A 20,104-nucleotide genomic window follows, 5' to 3' on the forward strand; every position below is an offset into this window, starting at 1 on the left:
ACAACATCTGATTTTTAGTTCCTTCTTTCAATAACTGCGTTTATAGATCATGCTCCCCTAAAGAACACTGGTAGTTCTATGACTGAATGGCATCCAATTTTTATACAATGGGTCAGGACCTTTCTCTCCGTGATCAATTATATACATTTAGGATAAAGCTGTGTTGTCTGAGCCTAATAGTCCTCAACCTAGGAAATAGCAAATTAGAGAACACAAGTACATCACACTAATGTGTTACTAAATTACAACTTTATCTGGCAAAGGATTACAACTGAGTGAAAAGGTAATGAAAATAGGATACAATGCTGCTTTATACAGTCGGAACATTCATGAAGCACCATTCAAGCATTCAGCAATATTTTTTGGCTCTCTAGACTTGTGATAAAATTAATTATTCTCCACTCTTAATTATTTAATATAGTGAATCACAAAATGCACAAATACTCACTTTTTCTTGATCCGTAATGTAGTAGCCCATGCACAACCATGAGAAATAAACCACGTCAGTGACTTTCTGATAAAAAGGTTAACTTCCACACTACAGCATCTGAGATGTCATTAGGAGTAGAACGCCAGGCTAATCCCCTTAGGTATTTATTGCACAAAGCAAACCAATGGAATCTCAACTTTTGCTTGGATCAAGTTTAGACAATGCACCAGAGTTAGGTTTTACTAATGAGCAACCTGGACCCACCCAAACCTAGCAAGGCTCCCATAACACAGAATCATTACTGTATTAAAACACAAGTCTTCTACCAACCAGTTAGTTGCCATTTCACAATGATCCTCTTAAACCAAAGATTTCATTCTTGATGCTCAAAGAACTAAATAAGAGTACTTTCAAATCTACTTTAACGACTTTACCATTTCATATGTGTACCCAAAGTATCCAATGGTCATTTGAGCCTCCATTTTGTACACAGTAGAACCATTTTATAGTCTTACATTAACTTGTTATTTCCTTAGGTTATGACTTCTGGAAGAAGTCACAGGATAAGTAAAATGCATTAGTTCAGAGTCCATTTTAACTTTTTTTGGTTCGGACACATTTCTATCCATCATGTATATAATATTTCCTGTAGGCTGATGCTCGTCAAGGCACGTTACATATCGAAAAACGTGAATAACAGTCCAGTCACCAGCATCAACAGCTCAAGCCATTGATGAATCCATAGGGCATTTACATCTTGCTTTTGTATTAATGAACCAATGCCAACACACAATTTGGCAGTTAAGTGCAACAGCTGCATCCAGAACAGAACCACTGAACATGCAAAAATTCCGAAAACAGGGAAAAAAAATCCACCCAGCATTTATTACCAGCCTAGAACAGTTTTTAATTCAAGTTATACAGTTATTTAATGGCATCTCAAGTCTGGAACATTATCTTCATAAGCATTCCAATAGCCACTTGCATTGAAGCAAGTCTCAAAATCATAACTGATCCACGTTAAGCTTGGCTTTTCAAAACCAATTTTCAAATAAATGCACAAACTGGTACAAGTAAAATCTAGCATTAATCTGTGAGTTGCCATTTCAAATCAGACCAGTAACTCATGAGATTAACCACACAAGTTTAAGGAAAGTGCTGTTTCACATGGTAGTATCCTCGATTTGCTGTATGTAGAATCAAGGCAGCAGCTTCTGAGAAAGTTTGCATTTCTGTATGGGACTTGTAATCCTTTATTACAGAGACTCTGACCTCCTAGGTTTTTCCATTTCTTTCACAAGATCCAACAGTCGTCTCGGATCACAGGTAGAAAGTTTGTAAGGAGAAAGGATCCTCATACGTGCAGCATGTTTTTTTTTAAACTTTTGTCATAATCCAATGACTGACCTGTGTCAGCCAGCCATTCGATAATGACTTCTGCCACAATAATCAGTACTGCATCCACTGCACTATATATTACAGTGAGGTAACGGAGTACAAACTTATGTAGAACAGGTCTTGTGATCATGAACTTTCAGATAAACAGCAGTTTTTATTGATTTTTTTTCAACTTGCACGGTTTGTTTTTATTTAGTTTTGAAAGTGAAAAGATAGTAATGAGTCATCTTTTTTTAAATATTTCTCTTTATGTATTTACAAGCTCTTGAGTAGCTCTATAGTTTGAAAGTATTACAAGCACTTCCTCAGTTGAATTTTTGTTTTGTACAAGTTCTCCATATTCTGCAGTTCATAATGTATGGGCTTGGAAATTCGGGGAGCATCATCTTCCAGTTGAATGTTATGTACATTTCTAGAGCAAGCTGAAGCAGGCAGGAAGAATTACTGGTACATATTACTACTTTCAGCCATTATTGTTACCACCCCCCCATCCCCCCAACCTACCCATATACTAAATTTTGATGCCCTATATTTGTTTGTAATGGCCATGTAGGCAAGAGTTTGGGTCTTTTTTTCTATGTTACATTCTGTTTACAGTAACTGCAAACTCAAATTACATCACCGTTGCAGTTCTAAAAATAAATTAAAGTGTTCAATTTTTTTATTTTTTTGCTGCACAGAAAAATGGAACCATATGTCCTTTTAAAAATAACAAAAAAGCGTAAAATTTAAAACAAAAATATTTTCTATAAATAATACATTTCTTTTAGTGCTCCCACCCATGGTTCTTTAACATCACCGCGGCTTTTCTTTACGTGCGTGTACCATAATTTTCATCATGATCGCTGACTGTATATCCGTGCATATTTGTTGCGATGATTGGCCTTTGTGCACTTTGATTGGCGAAGACTTTTTAGTTTTAGTTATCTTCCGACTCCTCCTCTGCTTCTCTTAGCCATGTAAAAAAAGCCGTGACAGATTTTAGCGCTACCCCTTTGCCACTCTGTTCTGCTGGGTCTTTGCTACATTCCCATTTGTAGAATGTATCTTCAGATATAACATCCTCATCATACAAAGTGTCAAAGAACATCCTTAACAAGTCTGTTTTGGAATAGGAAAAATGGAAAAGGAATGCAGCATATTAGTATATTGCAGCACAGAGAAAAACAATTTGCCTGTTTATACTGGGGGCAATTTGATGAAATTAGAGTTTTGTTTTGAAAAAGCTTATGATTGCATACAGTATTACTGGAGTTCTGTTTCAGCAGGGACCATGGCAAGTTTTAAGATTAGAGAGGCATCTGTAAGAAATGTGAATAAAGGACCATGGGATTGGGGTAGACACGTGGGGTTGGGAGTGCCATCCATATGGAGAAAACTGGATGGTCTATTTTAAAATTCTTATTCAATAGAGAAAAAAAATACTCAGTAATTAACCATCGAGGATATAAAATACCATCATCTACAACTACTCTTTTTCAGAAGAAGTTATAACACAACTATTAGGAATGGGGAACTGCGACTAATTTCCTCTCACTCACTTTCGAATACATAGATCAAAGCCAACGTGATCACATAAACCTTGCGCTGAGATGCAATCACCCTGAAGGGATTCTCAAGCTTACACAGCTCTGGACTGCAAGGTATACAAAGACATAGAATGGTGAGGTCTTACTGATCTAGCGCCTGTCTGTACTGACCTGTTCTGAATGTGGAAAGCCAATTTCACTGGCCCAGAGCATCCAGGACTAGTAGCATGGTGTCAGTGACTGCAGAGCCTTCAGCCATGCAGTGTGAAGGCTTTGCCTTCAAATTACCCTGAAAACCTGGACAGGCAACACCTTGGTTGTAAAAGCTCCCAGCTGCTTTCAATCGTTTTTATATATTTGTAATATTCAGAAATTTTAAAAATGATTGAAATTCAAATAAATGAAAATCAAAATTACTTTGATTAGAGAAAGGGGTGAGAGATTATATTCCATAAACTTTAGATAAAACTATTAGTAAAGAAGCTTGCACAATACTTACTAGGAGGTTGATCAAGTTTTACTATTAATGCTTGTAGTGCATAAAGTGCTTGTAATTCTCGCTCAGGATCAGAATTAAGGTACTTGAGTAACAATCGCAATCTCTGCTGTATAATGTTTGCATCTACACGACTTTGAACCCCTTCTCCTAGAAGTGAAAACAAAAAACAACATTGGCAAGGAACTCATGGACAGAAATCAAGAATATCTTTTCAAAACAATGGTATTCTTTAACACTTTGGAGCAAAATCACTCTCTAAGAATGCAGAGCACTTTTCAAATATACCATAACCACAGCATCCTTAAAACGTTTTAAGCTATGCAACAAGCCAACATTAAATACTCATTCTGTAATTTCTATGTGTTTTTATTTTACCTCGCACACAAGACTTAAAATATTTCAGATATTCACCAAAACACAGACCAATGTATAAACTCCAGTACTCCAGTGAGTAGACCCACAGAGCATACAGAAACCTCACCATGTTCCAATGTAAATAAAATATGCCTACATTGCTCTGCCCTGTGTAGCACATCTCAATTTTACTTTGCTCTCGAGACCATTTATAATAAATTTTATTTTTTCCAAATGTGTGACGTTACACATATATAAAACCATGCTTTCAATCTTAAGATTGAAAAAAGGTGCTGCACTATTGTTTACATGCTAATCTCAACTACAACTTAATTGACGACTTGGACCCTATGATATCTGCCTTGGAATTGAGAATATTCAAATATAATATTTTGAGTCCAAAGGGACAGGGATATGGAAACAAACGCGGAACTTCAGGTACAGGATCAGACATGATCTCATTGAGTAGTGGATCAGCCTCAAGGGATAAGACGTAGTCTTACTTCTATCAACACATATTTAAAAACAAACAGGGAAGTACCATTATATAATTAATCCTGTAGAATATATTCAAAATCTATATAGTTTTCCAGTGTTCCATCAGTTAGGTTGTATTAGAATTATACCAGGTTTTGAAGTGGAGGTTTAACATCTAAGTGCTTGCTAGTATTCCCTCCATCCCCAGATCACATTTAACAGACACAGAACTGTCAATCAGGAAATAAGCAGAAAGGTGACTTATTCCTGGGCCATCGAACCACCCCATGGACTGCTGAAAGATTTAGTTTGTTACCACCCACAGCTTCCTCTGACATAATTATCCAGGGTGGCTTTGAAAAGATTAAAAGGCTTGCAGTCTTTCTACACTTGTTTCTCAGTGTCCAAAGATGTGTTTTTTTCCCCATTGAAAAAACAACCCAGTTAACAGTTGCCATGTTGCCTTTCTGTTTTTTCCTCTATGCACCAAGATATCTTTATGTGCTCTCATTCTAATGAATTTCATCAAATCTTTGGAGTTAGCTCATTTCTTTGATTTGGTTTAAATGGAAAATTCAAACAAAAACTACAAGTATTAGACATTTATCACTACACGATAACTGAAAATATGATTGGCTCGTTTTGAGAAATTATGTAACTTAAAGGGAGGATCTTACAGAATCTGTAATCTTAATGACCACACCCATGAGTCTTCCAAGTGAAATTATTCATAGTTCTTGGTTCATGGTTATTGTGGCTAACAGTCTCAGTGCTCATCAGCAATTAAACCAATATTTATGATTTTCAACAGCACGGTCACTGAATTCTCCAATTTCAGGTAAAGTGCTCCCCTTCTATCCCTTTTCTCTCTCCTCCTGATCTAACCAGTTCCTCCCACACAAACACCCTAGACCCCTATGGCCCTATTTCCCCTCCTCCACCCACTCCATCTGTCCATCACCCATGCACTCCTCCCACTGGGTCCCCTCCCCCACCATTCCCATCTGCCCTCCCCAGCTCCCTTATTTGATTCCATGCTCCACCTTTCTGATCAGCTTCCATCATCTGCAGCCTTTTGTTGACTCTACCTATCACCTTCCAACCTCTGTCGCTATTTCTACTCTTTACTCCTCTGTTTGCTTATCACCCCTCCTCACCCTGAACCACCTATTGCTTGTCAGCTCTCGCTCCACCCCTTCCCTGACCCCTTTAGACTGGCTATTTCTCCTCAGTCTTTTAGTCCAGATTAAGGGTCTTGACCCGAAACAACGACTGTCCATTTCCCTCCATAGATGCTCCCTAACCCACTGAGTTCCTTCAGCTTCTTGTTTGTTGCTTTACAATCAAAGAATTTTGCTTTTAAAGTTTTTGCATATAATTTAAAAATTATTCCTACGAAGTTAAAAAAAGAAATCTACCGTTTCTAAGGGTTTAGTGTGGTCTGACCCATGGACCAACAGTTGCAGGAGTAATTACTGTTCCTGGTCGGAAGGTGGCCAGATTGGCAGAGGGGTTTGTTGTTTGCCAAGCCAGCCTCTAGTAGACAACTCACTCACTGACATGCCGCTGGGACTACAATAATCTGACCTGTGTGTCAGTCTTACCTGCAGTCCATCCCTGCTGAGATTTTTTGGCACAGCAGAATGGTGAAAGAATATAGGTTAGTGAGACCCCAGCTTTTCCCTAGGGCTCTGGTTTGTTGGGTACCCTGGGAGTGGAGAGTAAATTTGGCAAACACTGCCCTTATAATTGTTGCAAAAATTACCAACCATATTGGCAACCAACCAAATAAAAACAGAAACCGGCCCTAATTTTTTTGAACTTTACTGAGACTATTTCAAAAAATTTCCATAGTTCTTGATTTCTACCAGATGATTGACATGGACACCCTGGTGACATTTCTCAGCTGAAACCTTTTGAGTGGTGAGAAGAAACAACAGAAGGAATTGAAGGAACATGAATCAAGGGAAATGATTAGTGCCTTAGAGGGATAGTCATGTGAATGCCTCGTCTCTTGCTCTCTCTCTTTAAGCCCCCCCCCCCCCCAACCTCTTCTTCTGCCAATAAAGCAAATGTTGTAGAGTATTCAAGTCAGGAGTTCAACAGGCTCAATTGATATCAGGCTGGCCACATTGTGGCCGCAAACTATTAGCAGGTGGACGTCAAATTAATGATTTGACTCATGACTTTCCATAAGAACATACAACATACTTAAGCAACAAACTTAATGAATCACCAATTTTTTTGCATTGAATTTGAATCAGTACATAGTATATTATAAAAGCCACATAAAGAAGCTGATTTATTTACCTGTAATAGATGATCTACATACTGTTGTCATCAAAGCTCTAAGGAATGTCGATGAACCAATCTGTGGTTCATCTAAATTAGCCTGTAGGAAGATAAAGAAATAATTTTAGAATTGAACAATAATGAAAGGAACTTCCTTTGATTTGAACCAAGTGTATTTCTGACCTTTAAGCTTGAGGTTTCACCCTACAATTTCATATTTAAAGTAAAAGTACATTTGAATAAAACCAACTACCACACTCCATCCATAAGAAAGCTGCATAAAAAAGCCCATCCAAATTATAGCACCAGAGGATAAAGGGCAGGAAGCAGAGCTGGAAAAATATCCCATTTTAAAAATTCTTCGTGATCACTTGGGTTGCACTGTGGTATTTAGTGACTCCTTCTTTAAAAAAAGTGTGAAGCAGCATTTATGGAAAATTAGTGACAGATGATGCCTACTGGTCATTGATGCAACAAAGAAAAAGCACATATGCAACAATTAAAAAGGGAAATGAGAAAATTTTCTGTACACAAAGGATGCTAGTACAGAAAATTCTTTGCTAGCAATCACGTTGAAGTAGACACCAAAAATAAGATAAAAAGAAAATTGGACAATTGCTTTAAAAAGAAACAGGGTTTGGAGAGAGGGCCGTTGTAAAATGGTCAATCCTCAAGGCAAAATAAAAACAAAAACCTGTTCCGATTTTTTTCCTTTCTGAAAGACTAATTTATATAGCATCTCACATGATAATAAGACATCCCAAAGCATTCTGCACTCAATGCTGGATTTTTGAACTGTTATAATATAGGAAGTGGGCCTGTCATTTCTTAATATTGTAAAGACCCAATGACTAGATAATTTATTTTAGTTATCTCAGATGAGGGATAATTATTGGCTAGGACACAAAGGAGAACTCCCCTGAATCTTTTGCACTTTGCTAAGAAAGGCAGATCCCTCAAATTTCAGTGCACAGTTGGGTGATCTCCCTCAGTATTACACTGAAGTATCGTCTAGATTTTATGCTCAGTAGGAGTTGAACCTAGAATCTTCCAACTCAGAGGTGAGAATGCCAATCATGAAGCAAAGATCACATCCTTAGTTATTAACAATTAAAATGACAATATGAAGTTAGCATTGGTCGGATAAGCAACAGCCACAAGTACAGGAAATGTATAGGAAAATCATAAAGCTAAAATATGGATTTATAAGTTTACCAATGATCAAAATGCCACAAAACATTAAAGGCAATCACTGTAAATTAGATGCATCTGATTTTCAGAAATTATGTTGAAAACATTTTAAAATAATTTTACAACAAAAGAGTTTCAGTTTAACATAGAAATCTGTATTCTGTGCTTGCCTAATTGGACATAATCCTTGCAGATCAGGATTGCAATGAATTACATATGGAAACAATGAAAAATTGCCGCAATGTTAATTTTGCAACCTGCCTTGTCTCAGAGGAGTCATCTTAATGATTAAATGACATCTAGAGTAAGCTTCAATTGACTGAAGTCTCAGTGTTTGTGTTTGATTTTTTTTTGGGAGGTATTTGACAAGCATGAAAACCTGATGCTATGTTGAACAATCTCTGAATCAAGTACTGAGAAATCTATGCACAAAGAATCTCTGCTTACCTGAAGCAAAATGCCCTGTCTGCCCTTAATTACATTAGATCAATAAAAATTAAATCAACACATCAATATTATTAAATGAAAGAATCAACAGCATCACAGAATTATTGATCACCAACTACTGCAGGGAAGGCAACTGAAAAATCAAACAGACTCTTCAACAGATTCCGGACATGCCTGGGTACTGTTTAAAGTTACTCATTTCTTTATGTAACAATTACAGAAATAAAAATCGCCGTATTTGAATGTCAGCAATAACTTTCATTTGCAAATACAAGCTTGCATCCAGTTAGTTGATGGATTTACGTATTTACAGGAAAGAATTGCATTAATGTTGTGGCTACTAAAGGTAACCAAACACAAATACAATATTTGTCTTGGTGATAATTAGTTTAATGACCATGTTCAGAACACAAATTTATTGTAAATTTAATATTATGGTCAACGTAAGAAATTGCCGCACAAATGAATTAATCTTACAGGTCAGAAATTCAACCTAAAATAAATACAGAAAATGTTTAAAATATTCAGATCAGTTAACTTCCGTGGAGACAAACAATGTTTTAGGTCAACAAATTTTAATCAGTTTGAGGGCGGGGAAGGTCATCAACCTGAACTGTCAACTATATTTCTTTCTCCATCGATGTTGCCTAACCTGCTGCGGAATTCCTGCATCTACAATATTTTGCTTCTGAAAAATTCAACCTACTTCTACCCAATCAAAGATTTGCTCATTGCTGGCCTTGTCTTCAATAATAAGTTTTTCTAGCCACTTGTTCAGTTCTTCAGCAGAGAGCTCCATTTTTGAAAGTGCTTCAGTAGGACCAGAAACTTCTGATATGGTAAACTCCAATTTCTGCAAAGGAATCACAAAACTAATATTAATATTCTCAGCCAATATAATAAAAACATGACTATTCTCTGCAGTAGTATCTCCACCTATCCTGCCTATTTGGTTTGTGCTTGGAAATTCAGAACAATTACCAATGATTTCATTTGTCTGGAGTGTCACCTTCACAAACGCTAGACAGAAAACAGTTAAAAACCTCAACTCTCTAATCTTATTGCGACAGTGGTACATCTGTGACTGTTGATGATTCAACAAAGGAGTTCAAAAAATGCTGAACAAAAGGTGCCTGGTTCTAGAACCATACAATTTAAACCAATACAATGTTATTAAAGCACAAAAGAATGAATACCATGAGGTAAAACAAGGTCAAGGATATCAAATACAGTTTTATGATCCAGTACACCACTTCATTCTAGTTCTTGTCAAAGATCAGGGTATACTGAATTCTAAAATTTAAGTTGTTTTAAAACATAATGTACCACAGAATGGAACTAATAAAACAATTACAATCTGCTCAGCCTCAAAAATATCTTGAAAATACCTTCTCACTTGGTTAATTTCATGGGCAACAAAATACTTACAGTGCTAAAATTGTTGTACATGAATGTTTTCATATTTCACACAATTTAGCAAGTTTGGTCTCTTATCTGCCATGTCTGTTGATCTAAACTGAACTTTGAAATGATTCTAATGCACAGCAATGACAAAGTGATTTTTAGAAACACTCAAAGCAGTTTCCATCTTTCTGCTTGGCCATTATTCATTCTGGGGCTTAAGAAGAAAATGCAAGTTCTGTTGCTCATTCTCAACCCAACTGGAAATGGCCATTGGTTGACTTCCGTTAATGTTACTTTTCAGAGTACAGGTGCTGAAGCCATCGGTCAAGGAATTATAATGATTAAGACAGGCACACATCTCAATAGAGCAAAACTGGACATTTTACTATATGAATTGATTGAGACTTAAAAGTAGTAGACTCACTTTATCACTAATGAAGTGTTGAACATCATCTCCTTCAGTTAGGAAGTCTTTCCAATTTAGGCCAGCCTCTTTCCATAAGGCCCCAACTTTCTTATGGCTCTGTTAACAATAAAAGTGAAATGTTGTTCTGAATCAATTCCAACAGTCTTCACACAAGAGAAGCAAAAGGATTCAATGCTGTTCTGTTTATATCAGTTTGTGAACCAGCACATTCTGGACTGAATTCTCCTTTCACTCACCATTTGTTTGCATAGAAGGTGCAAAATTTCTGCAAGCAGAACCCCCGCTCTCCCTACAGGAAGTAAAGGTTTACTAAGTTCTCTGTAAGAGAAGGAAAACATATTTATTGTTCAATATTCTACAGAACAGACACAGGATCTTTACACTTGCAGCTGGTGAGAACTACAACTAAGGACAAAATTCTTGCACGATTGGTCACAGAGCAATACAGCATGGATAAAGGCCCTTCAACCCAACGAGTCCATGCTGACCACATTATCCACCTAGCTAGTTCTAATTTCCTGCTTTTGGCCCTTATCCCTCTCGGCCCCTCCCCTTCATTTATCCAAGTGTTTCTTAAATGATACCTTGCCTCATCCACTTCCTCTGGCAGCTCATTCCATATACTGACCACCTTCTGCGTGAAAAAGTTGCCCCTCAGGTCCCTTTTAAATCTTTCCCGGCTCACCCTAAGCCTATGCCCCCCCCCCCCCCCAGTTTTGGACTCCCCTACCCTGGGGAAATGTCTGTTATCGTTCACTTTATCTATGCCTGTCATAATTTTAAACAATTCTAGAAGGATGCCCCTCATTTTCCATGGAACAACCCCTCATGTTCTAAGGAATAAAGACCTAGCCTGGCCAACCTCTCCCTATAAACTTCCTGTACTGGTCCTGGGAGCAGAGCAGAACTGAAATTATATTGAAGAATATTTATCAACTTTAAATTCTGTTCTGGTGACAATTTTGTAAGAGTATTATTCATGCAACTAGAGTGGATATAGAATGTCAAAATATAGCTTTGCATCAGATAAATAATTTAGAAGCTTTGAACATAGATTGCAAGAATATTCCGTTAGTGTAGATGACTGAAATAGACTGAGCATCCTGGGAAGTTAGATATAATGCATACAGATAATCCAGAGCAAGAGCTTGACCAAAAACTTAAATTAAATCATTGAAATATTTAATCATTTTGCTGTGAAGTACTGAGCTTTGAAAATTGTGTTTAAGTTCTGGTTGAGAGATTAGAAATTGAAGTTAGCAAAACAAAAAAAAAATTCAAAGCATTTTAAACAGCGTGGAAATTCAATAGCTAGATAATGTAAGCACTGCTACTGTTGGGATAGATAAATGTAGTATCTTATGAGGACATAATAAATAGCTCTGCATCTCCACTTGGTGAAACAATGACTGAAGGGCCTTATACATTTACAATTCTGCACACTAAACTTAAAATGTAAAAGATATAACGTGGGAATGGTTCAAAGACAAATAAAATGTTGAGGCAAATAATATATTCTGTAGAACATTTATCTAAATTATTACTGGAACAACATAAGACATTGGTAAGATCAGAAAAGATGCACATCATGATATAGAAAATTATATATATATTGGCATTGCAAAAGAGCTGCAGAATGGCAACATGAAGAACTTTTATATGCTCCAGTGAACAGAACTGACATGTATTAGAAGAGAAAATATAATGGGGAATGATCCCAATTCTCAAAATAATAAAAGGAATTTGAAGTAAAAATCTCAAATTAGAAGGACTGCAGTGGTTCAAGAAGGCAGCCCACCACCACCATCTCAGTGGATATAGAGATAAGCATTAAATGTTGGTATTGCCAACAATGCTCACGTTCCATAAAAAAATTACCAACTAAGACCACCACAAAGAATACCCATTTCAGGATTAAAGGGATTTACAAAACATGCCATTGCTTAGTTCTGTAAATATCTACCTTGATAAAGCCAAGTGCTTGGATGTGTTCTCATTTCAACAAAAAGGATATGGTTTACTGGTAAGAACCAGGTGCAGAGCAGATTCAAATCATCTCCCTTCTCAAATTTAGATTAATGAGTGCTCAAAAGAAATATGCTTAAAATGCTGAGCTTTAACTGGACTAAATTTTAAGATTTCCATAACACTGATAAAATTTCTTGCAGTAAAAGTAAAATGTTTCTTACGTAAATAATTCTCTCATAGAGATTCCTCCTTCTTGTAACATGGGTGTCACAAGTTCACCCAGGTACAGCCATATATGTGGGATATCAATGGCCATATCCTCTGCCAATTCCAAGAGTTCTAAAAACCTGAGAAGAAACAAATAACTATGAGAGAAAAATCCTTCATTCCATTTCAGAATAGATACCCATTAATTTGCAAGAAAACACACACCATAATTTTATACCCAGATGACAGCAATAAAAAAATTAAAACAATACTGTGCTTGAATGTAGTATCTTCTCATCCTCCACCACTAAAATCCACTTGTCATTAAATGCAGTCCTTCTCTCACCCCAATTTCACTAAGTAGCATCCACAAGTACGTCCTGAAGCCAGCCAATGAATAGACAAAACATCCGTGGCTTATAGCCAATTCACTCACTATGTATGGAGTAATAGGTGTGAAACATACCACTCCATTTGCTATTTTGAGCTATTATATCTGCTAAGTACAAGTTCAGATCTTGGTTAACATGTGTATGACACATTCTGATTAATGATGTACACTCTCTTGTCTGATACTTTCAATTTGAGTACTGGAGATTGAACACAAATTATAACATATTGCAGAATTAGTTTAGCCAGAGTATTTAGTTGAATTTCAAACAATGAATTTGGTTAATTTAAAATTTCTATCCGAACATTTGCAGTCAACAAAAAGGGAGGGAGGAATTAAAGCACAGGCAAGTAAACTATTTGCTTATTAAATCCCAGTCGTTGCTCATCCTTTATTGCAGTCAAATGATGATTAAGAACTCAATAACCAAACTGGCAAGATTTGGTAAGCAATTTAGGTAAATGATCAAATGTGATGGGGCCTCTGTCTGAATAGGTAGTTCAGGTTATCACAGAGGATAAGCAGAACTGATGAAGACTGTGGAGCTCTTGATGACCTGATGATTTTCAGGTGCCATAAAGATGTAAAATGGCAGTCACACATGCTGGCATATTGATCATTACACCTCCAAATGGAATTAGCTGTATACAGTGTTTGGTGGTACCTTAATGTGAAAGACATTCTACAAACATACACATAAACCAGCTATTTATGCAAGATTTCATTGCATATTATTTTTCTTCATTAAGTGTTACCCTTTGAAGAATTCATCCTTGGGTAGTTTTTCAGACTGTATCAGCTGGTAGAAAAGCTGCCCCATGTGTTCCCTTGTTATTTGACTTCTCTCTAATGTTGACTCCACACCTACTCTTACAAAGACATGGAGGAGACTCAGTGAATTCAATTCATCCACACACTGGAGCGCTTCCTGGAAGTAGAAAATAATTCAGTCAAATATCATTGTCAAGCACTCCTCTTTCCGAGAAACACATTCACCCCATTTACAAATAACCCTGATGATTTTGTCTGTTATTTTAACTATTTGATTCTTCTCCCTTTTTCTGCACCAACATGACCAAAGAACAGTAGCTGTCAAAATGCTAAGCTAATGAGAAACTAATGTAGGGAATGGGGCCAGTTCTATTTGCTGGCACAACTGAAGGATGTAAGGAACAACTGGCAAGTATGTGGTTTTGTAAAAAAAAACAAGAACACGCTACATATTAATGATAGGACTGGAAATAAACCAAATGTGTGATAGATGTATTATCAGCAAAACATTCAATGGAATCACAAGGCCGACATGTACCCAATTCTTTGCAATCTACCAAAGGAAATAATGAAGCTTCCTCTCTTTCCTTCCCAGTTCATTATTTAGCCTTTTATAACTAGCCTAATCAGGAGTTCTGAATATACCATCACTGTCAGCAGGACAGAAAAGGCAACTGAGCACAAGCAAATATTATGAGTCACATTACTATATTGCAGAACGAGCAAAACCTCACAACATACCAGGAAAGATGAAACACTTGAAATACGAGGGAAAACCTCAAACAGCAATGGCAATAAATTTATGGAGATATTTTTTCATCATTTTTGGCAATAGCAGCAAAATTAACCAGTTCAAAAAGTACAGATTCAGACATTTTAACACATACATTTTCATGTAAGATGTTAAGGACATTTAGTATTCATAATTAATGATGAATTGATAAGCTATCTTGGAAAATGTTAATCCTGGTTTGAAAATACCAGGTCACTTGGCCCAACCAGTCCATGTTGTGCTTAACTTGACTTCCTTCCGTCCTTTTTAATTAAAATAACAGCAAAACTTTCTAATACTTTCTTCCTCCAATGCTTATTGATCTGCTTCTTAAAAGCATCTACACTATTTGTTTCAATTATTCCTAATGATGGTGAGTTCCAGATTCTCACCACTCCTTAGGTAAAGATAGTTCTTCTGAATTCTCCACTTGATTTCTTTTCAATTATTTTACAATGGCCTCTTCCACACAAGTGGAAATTCTTAATCTAATCAATTAAAACCTTCCATAATGTTAAATACCTCTTATTTTTTATTTATTATTACTACAAAGAAAAATGATACCCATTCTGTTCATCCTTTCCTAGTTGTGCACTGAATGAAACATGAACTCATGATATTTGATGCTGGTTTTTCAATGGAATATGTTTTGGAATGGGGATCTCCTGAAATCTTGTTAACCAAATATTCAAAGGTGCAGAAACAATACTGTTCATAGGAACTAGGCAGCTTTATTACAATTAGTTACTAAGTAAACCTTTTACATTTAGGCAGTTATTTTAAATAAAATTCTGCAGGTATTCACCTTATAATCGTTAATGTGTAAAAACTCATCAATAATGGATTTTGATTTCTTCTCCATCGTCTCCTCAGCCTCAACAGCTTTGAGGGAAGCCTCAGCAGAAGGAATTTCAGATTTCACTGAGGGAAAAAAAATAACAAATTTAATGAGGTTTCCTTCAACATAGAGGCTGCTTATATACAGTTGACAGGTAGTGAACCACTGATAGGTTTCTCAAGGGACCAGTTATTTTAAAATTATTATTTCAATACATCTCCAATGCTTTGTATTTATTTTAAATGAAGTCCACCCACTATAAGCCAAGTACAATTATAAATGCTTACCTCTGCTTTAAGAAAGATGATTAGATATTTTACATTCAAAATGTTCTTGTAACAAATATTGCAACAACTAGTTTTTTTTATATGCCAACAAGACATTGCCAGTTTCCCATAGTGATTACACCTTTATGACATCAGCAGCTTGTCACAGAGAAATCACAACACAAAATGACCAAGGCCTTTTCTACTTCATGTACTAAAATACTCAAAAACATGTACAGATCTCGGCCCAGCACAAGCCACCTAAACATAAAATCTACCCTTTGGAGACGGCTTATCATTCAAATATGCATGTGTGTTATTCATGCTTATAAATTCTTGAAATTAAAAGCTGATGAATAAACCGCTTAACACTGCATGTGCTGCTATAATCAGTATTTTCAAATGGCTATTAGTAAAGAAGATCGACCATGACTAGCTGCTTATTGATCAAGAACAAAAACTCTAAAAGCCGCCCTATTGCCATATAAGACATGAAATGAGTATCAATTATTTTTTTCCTCCCCATTCCCACCCCATCATTTCCACTAGTTATTGACTTATACCAAGGGATGGCTTCACTGGCACTAGCTTTAATTAACTACCTTGTGAAAGCATTAATCAAGTATAAATGGAGCATGGAGGCCTATTGTAAGGTGAGGGGAAAAAGTGGGAGGACAATAGGCAGCAGGTAAACCAAAGTGATTGACAACCACCTGCTGTATTCCCAGTAACTTATCCAGAGATAGCATGCAGCAACCTTCCCTTATTTTTTGCTCTCCCTTGCCCAAGGGATAACTATTTCACCATAGTATTACTACACCTGAGATTAATCATGTCAGGGTCATCTTCATCTCTGAGCCACAGTTAATGAGGCCCTGTTTTACTTACAAGATTAAAATAGATAACATTTATCAATTAAAATACATATAAATTCAAGGATATTGCTGGAAATATCCATGAGCCACTGTAAATGTTAAGGTGCTATGTTATTCACTTCTGCACTACTTGATAGTTGGCTTAGAGTACCAGTGGTAAATGCCCAAAATTACGATGCTCAGTTGTCCTCATTACTGTAAGATTGGGAAGTATTAGGAAGAAAACACCAGTAAATACTTCTAGAAATGTCCCAACACGGCAAAATTTATTTGTTGAAGATCAGTTACTGGAGTTTATGTCCACCAGGGTGACTAGTTATGCCGAATGCTCAAACCTCATCTTGTGGATAAAGCAGTGTAGATCTGGACATAAGCTATTGTAAAAAAATAATGCAGAGAGTTGAGCTAGGTTAAGTTTAGTTCTGCATGCCTATTTCTAATTATACAAATGATTTCCAAATTAATGGAGCAAATTTGAAGGTTTAGCCTCATGTTGGCTATAAGCTACAGGAATTGCAAAATTACCATTTTCCTTAGTACGGTTCCTATCTCCCTCTGCACTCTTCTCCTCAGAGGTACTTGTGGCTTGTTGTACAATTTCAAGGGCTTCTCTCCTCTCTTCTTCTCGTGTTCGATCATCAAGGAGCTCCTTATTACTGCTCCCCCGTGTGATGGCTGGCCGACCTGGTTTATCGTTCTTCTCTCTACCCATACTGCTTCGACTACATGAGAGGTTGGGATTGAGACGGTGAGGGGGAGAAGAAGAAAGAAATAGTCTTTATATCTTGAAGTTACACATTATAGATTAAGCAGATGTCTATAAAATAAAAAGTAAAGATAGCAATATAAAGTAACACTAATTCATGAACCTCAAAGTGCCTGAATGAATTGTGATGGTTTCATTAACAGTTGTTGTCTATAAAATTCAATCCCAAAATTGAAAAAAAATTAATTTTAGAATCTGTAAATAATAATGATTTGCCTTAAGTGATGTGTGCATTGACACATTGATGAATCGTAGGAACTAGGTTATCTGCCATCCTTACCCTATCTGGCCTGTACACAATTCCAGATCAACTGATGTGGCTGACTCTTAACTACCTCTTCACTTGTGGGTCAATTTGGGATGGAAAACAAATGCCACCATTATCAGCAATGTCCATATCTCATAAATGAATAAAAGGCACTAAATCCAAATCATTGCATTTTGTTTTAAGAAACATTTTTTATATTTCATCAAAGATGAGGGAAACACTGATTTAAACTACTTATGATGTTCTGATGTAAAACTGTTATAGCAGCATCTCGTCAACAAGACTTTATAGGAAAAATTAGAATCAACAACAGGAAGACATGAAAAAATTACAGATTGTAGTTCTTTTGCCAATAACAAACCCAATGTAGATAATTATGTGGTGTTAAGATTTTGGTAGGAATAATAAAAAGATTACATGCTTTTTGGAAAATAAGTATTCAAAAGGTATAAAGGAATCTGTGGGGTTGGATGGTTAAGGAATGGGGACACTGACACACTTGGGTTATAAGGCCCTGAAAAAACAATGCAAAGAATGTTTTTATTTTAGAAGACCAGAATTGTAAAGCAGAGAAGTTACACGTACATATCCCTATTTTTCCCATTTTTGGAAGTACTGGAAGTAATAAAAAGGCTTGAGGCATTAGTGAAGGGCAAAAGATATACTCAGATGATACCAGAATTGAGACGTTTTATCAAATCAGGGAAAATGAAATAGGTTGGACTTCTTCTCATAGGAAGAATTTATGATTATGAAAAGTTTTGATAGATTAGGCAAAAAGAAGGTATTTTCAGTTGTGGCGTAGAATCAGACTCCATTTCAGCAAGTGTACTCAGCCTGGAGAATGGATGTTTAAAAAAATATTTTAATTCAGTTTAATGTTTTATTTTGTTTGTGTTTTAAATTTCTTAATTACAATTTTAAGTATTTTTTATTCTTTCTAAATTATAACGTCATTTAAATATTCTTCAAAACTATTAATAAGAATCTCCTGCTCTGACAGGGGGCAAATTCCACCTCAGCTTTACCTCCTGTCAGAAGTGTCTAGGGGAGGGACCTCTGCAGCAGGCCAGCTGAAGTTTTGCTATGCCATGCCAGATTTCTTGTGTATGTGGAGGGTCAGTAACATCAGCTCACAGCATCTGGCCCAGGCAAGTGCAAGTGGGCAGAAACCACCAACAGCAATTCAGGCCTGTGGCTTGGGTTCAGCATAACCTGGCCCAGCAGTTCTCCTGTGATGATGGAGAAAGGCAAAACAGTTAGTCAACTTGGGCAGGCGTTGCACACCTCTCAGCAAACAATTCAAGAGCTATAGTGGCTGACTTGCATCAGTCTGCCTGTCTTTCTTCGGAATGGCATTTGGGAAGTGTAGAATATAAAGAAAGACTGCAATCAGCGTGAGATCACTGAACACACAGAAATTCACACTAAATGAAAGCTAACAATGATCATCCAAAATATATGGTCTGGTGTAAAGAACTGTTTTGAGTAAAATGTTAAAGATCTGAATATGAATCACTTAGTTGCTGGCTTTGCCAGTCATGCCTGCAACCTGAACAAACAAAATCTACCTGCAATATACCTGCAGCTGAGATTTACCTTTATTTGGGTTTGTGATGGTCACCTTCATAAAAGTAGCATACTATAAAATAAACTCAGCGCCAATTTCTTGGTTATCAAAACAGTACAAGCTCTGGGCACAATTTCACAAATAAGGAACAACATAGGAGGGAGCAGAGCCAAAAACTAAGTTGTTTGGAGATCCAAACAGTAAAGGGCAAGGGTCTGCACATCTTGCAAATTAGTTTCCAATGAGCACGCTCCAGAGCGAGGTCAAGAAAATAAAGATAAATAATACTAGAAAGAGGAGAGTTACTATTTGCAGACAGGAAATTGCAGCTCGTATTTCATATGGTTGAAGGTGCAGACATGCTATCCAAACTAATGAAGGTGCCATTATTTTCTGGAGTTGTTCTTCTAACATACGGATTTAACATAAAACCTGCTTAATATTCAACACCTACAGAATAAGATAATCCAGGTACACACTAACCCAAAAGCAAGTGATGGCTGCATTCCATGTAAGAAGAAGCTAAAAAAAAATCTACATGCCTTGTATCTCCAACTGAGATTCATCTTTTCATAGGCTTGTAACAGTCAATGTAACATCATTTTATTAATATAAGTTATGAATGAACCTACTGTAAAACTGGACCAAATGATCACGTTCCTGCTCATCTACTCGAACTCCTCCTCCTCCTAACCAGAACCAGGTTTCTTTTATCCTGACATTCCATTCCACCAGCCTCCACATTCAACAAATTATCCTGTGTATTATCCAACAGCTCCAACATGATGCCAACAACATAAGCACCTTCCTCCCTCTGCTTTCAGCATTCCAAAGAGACCATCCCTTCTGCAATGGTCTGGTTCACAGAGTCCACCTCCACCAGTGTAACAGCAGGAGATGCCACACCCACTCGTTTACCTTCTTTCCCATTGTCCAGGACTCCAAATACTCTTTCCAGGAAAAG

The 20,104-nt window shown here is 36.7% G+C and overlaps 1 protein-coding gene across 1 annotated transcript in view; it reads right to left on the minus strand.

The window, feature by feature from the left end:
* Window positions 1–302: 302 nt before the first annotated feature.
* The window catches only part of LOC127583306 (eukaryotic translation initiation factor 4 gamma 3-like), a 266,563-nt gene continuing 246,761 nt past the window's right edge, over window positions 303–20,104 (minus strand). The window contains 10 exon segments of the mRNA XM_052039146.1: window positions 303–2,929; window positions 3,857–4,003; window positions 6,998–7,079; window positions 9,324–9,470; window positions 10,446–10,544; window positions 10,685–10,766; window positions 12,638–12,763; window positions 13,770–13,942; window positions 15,363–15,478; window positions 17,062–17,258. Coding sequence (XP_051895106.1) covers window positions 2,748–2,929; window positions 3,857–4,003; window positions 6,998–7,079; window positions 9,324–9,470; window positions 10,446–10,544; window positions 10,685–10,766; window positions 12,638–12,763; window positions 13,770–13,942; window positions 15,363–15,478; window positions 17,062–17,258 — 1,351 coding nt within the window. The 3' untranslated portion in view covers window positions 303–2,747.

The sequence above is a fragment of the Pristis pectinata genome, chromosome 26 (genome assembly GCF_009764475.1).
Source record: "Pristis pectinata isolate sPriPec2 chromosome 26, sPriPec2.1.pri, whole genome shotgun sequence".
In the NCBI taxonomy this organism is placed as follows: Eukaryota; Metazoa; Chordata; class Chondrichthyes; order Rhinopristiformes; family Pristidae; genus Pristis; species Pristis pectinata.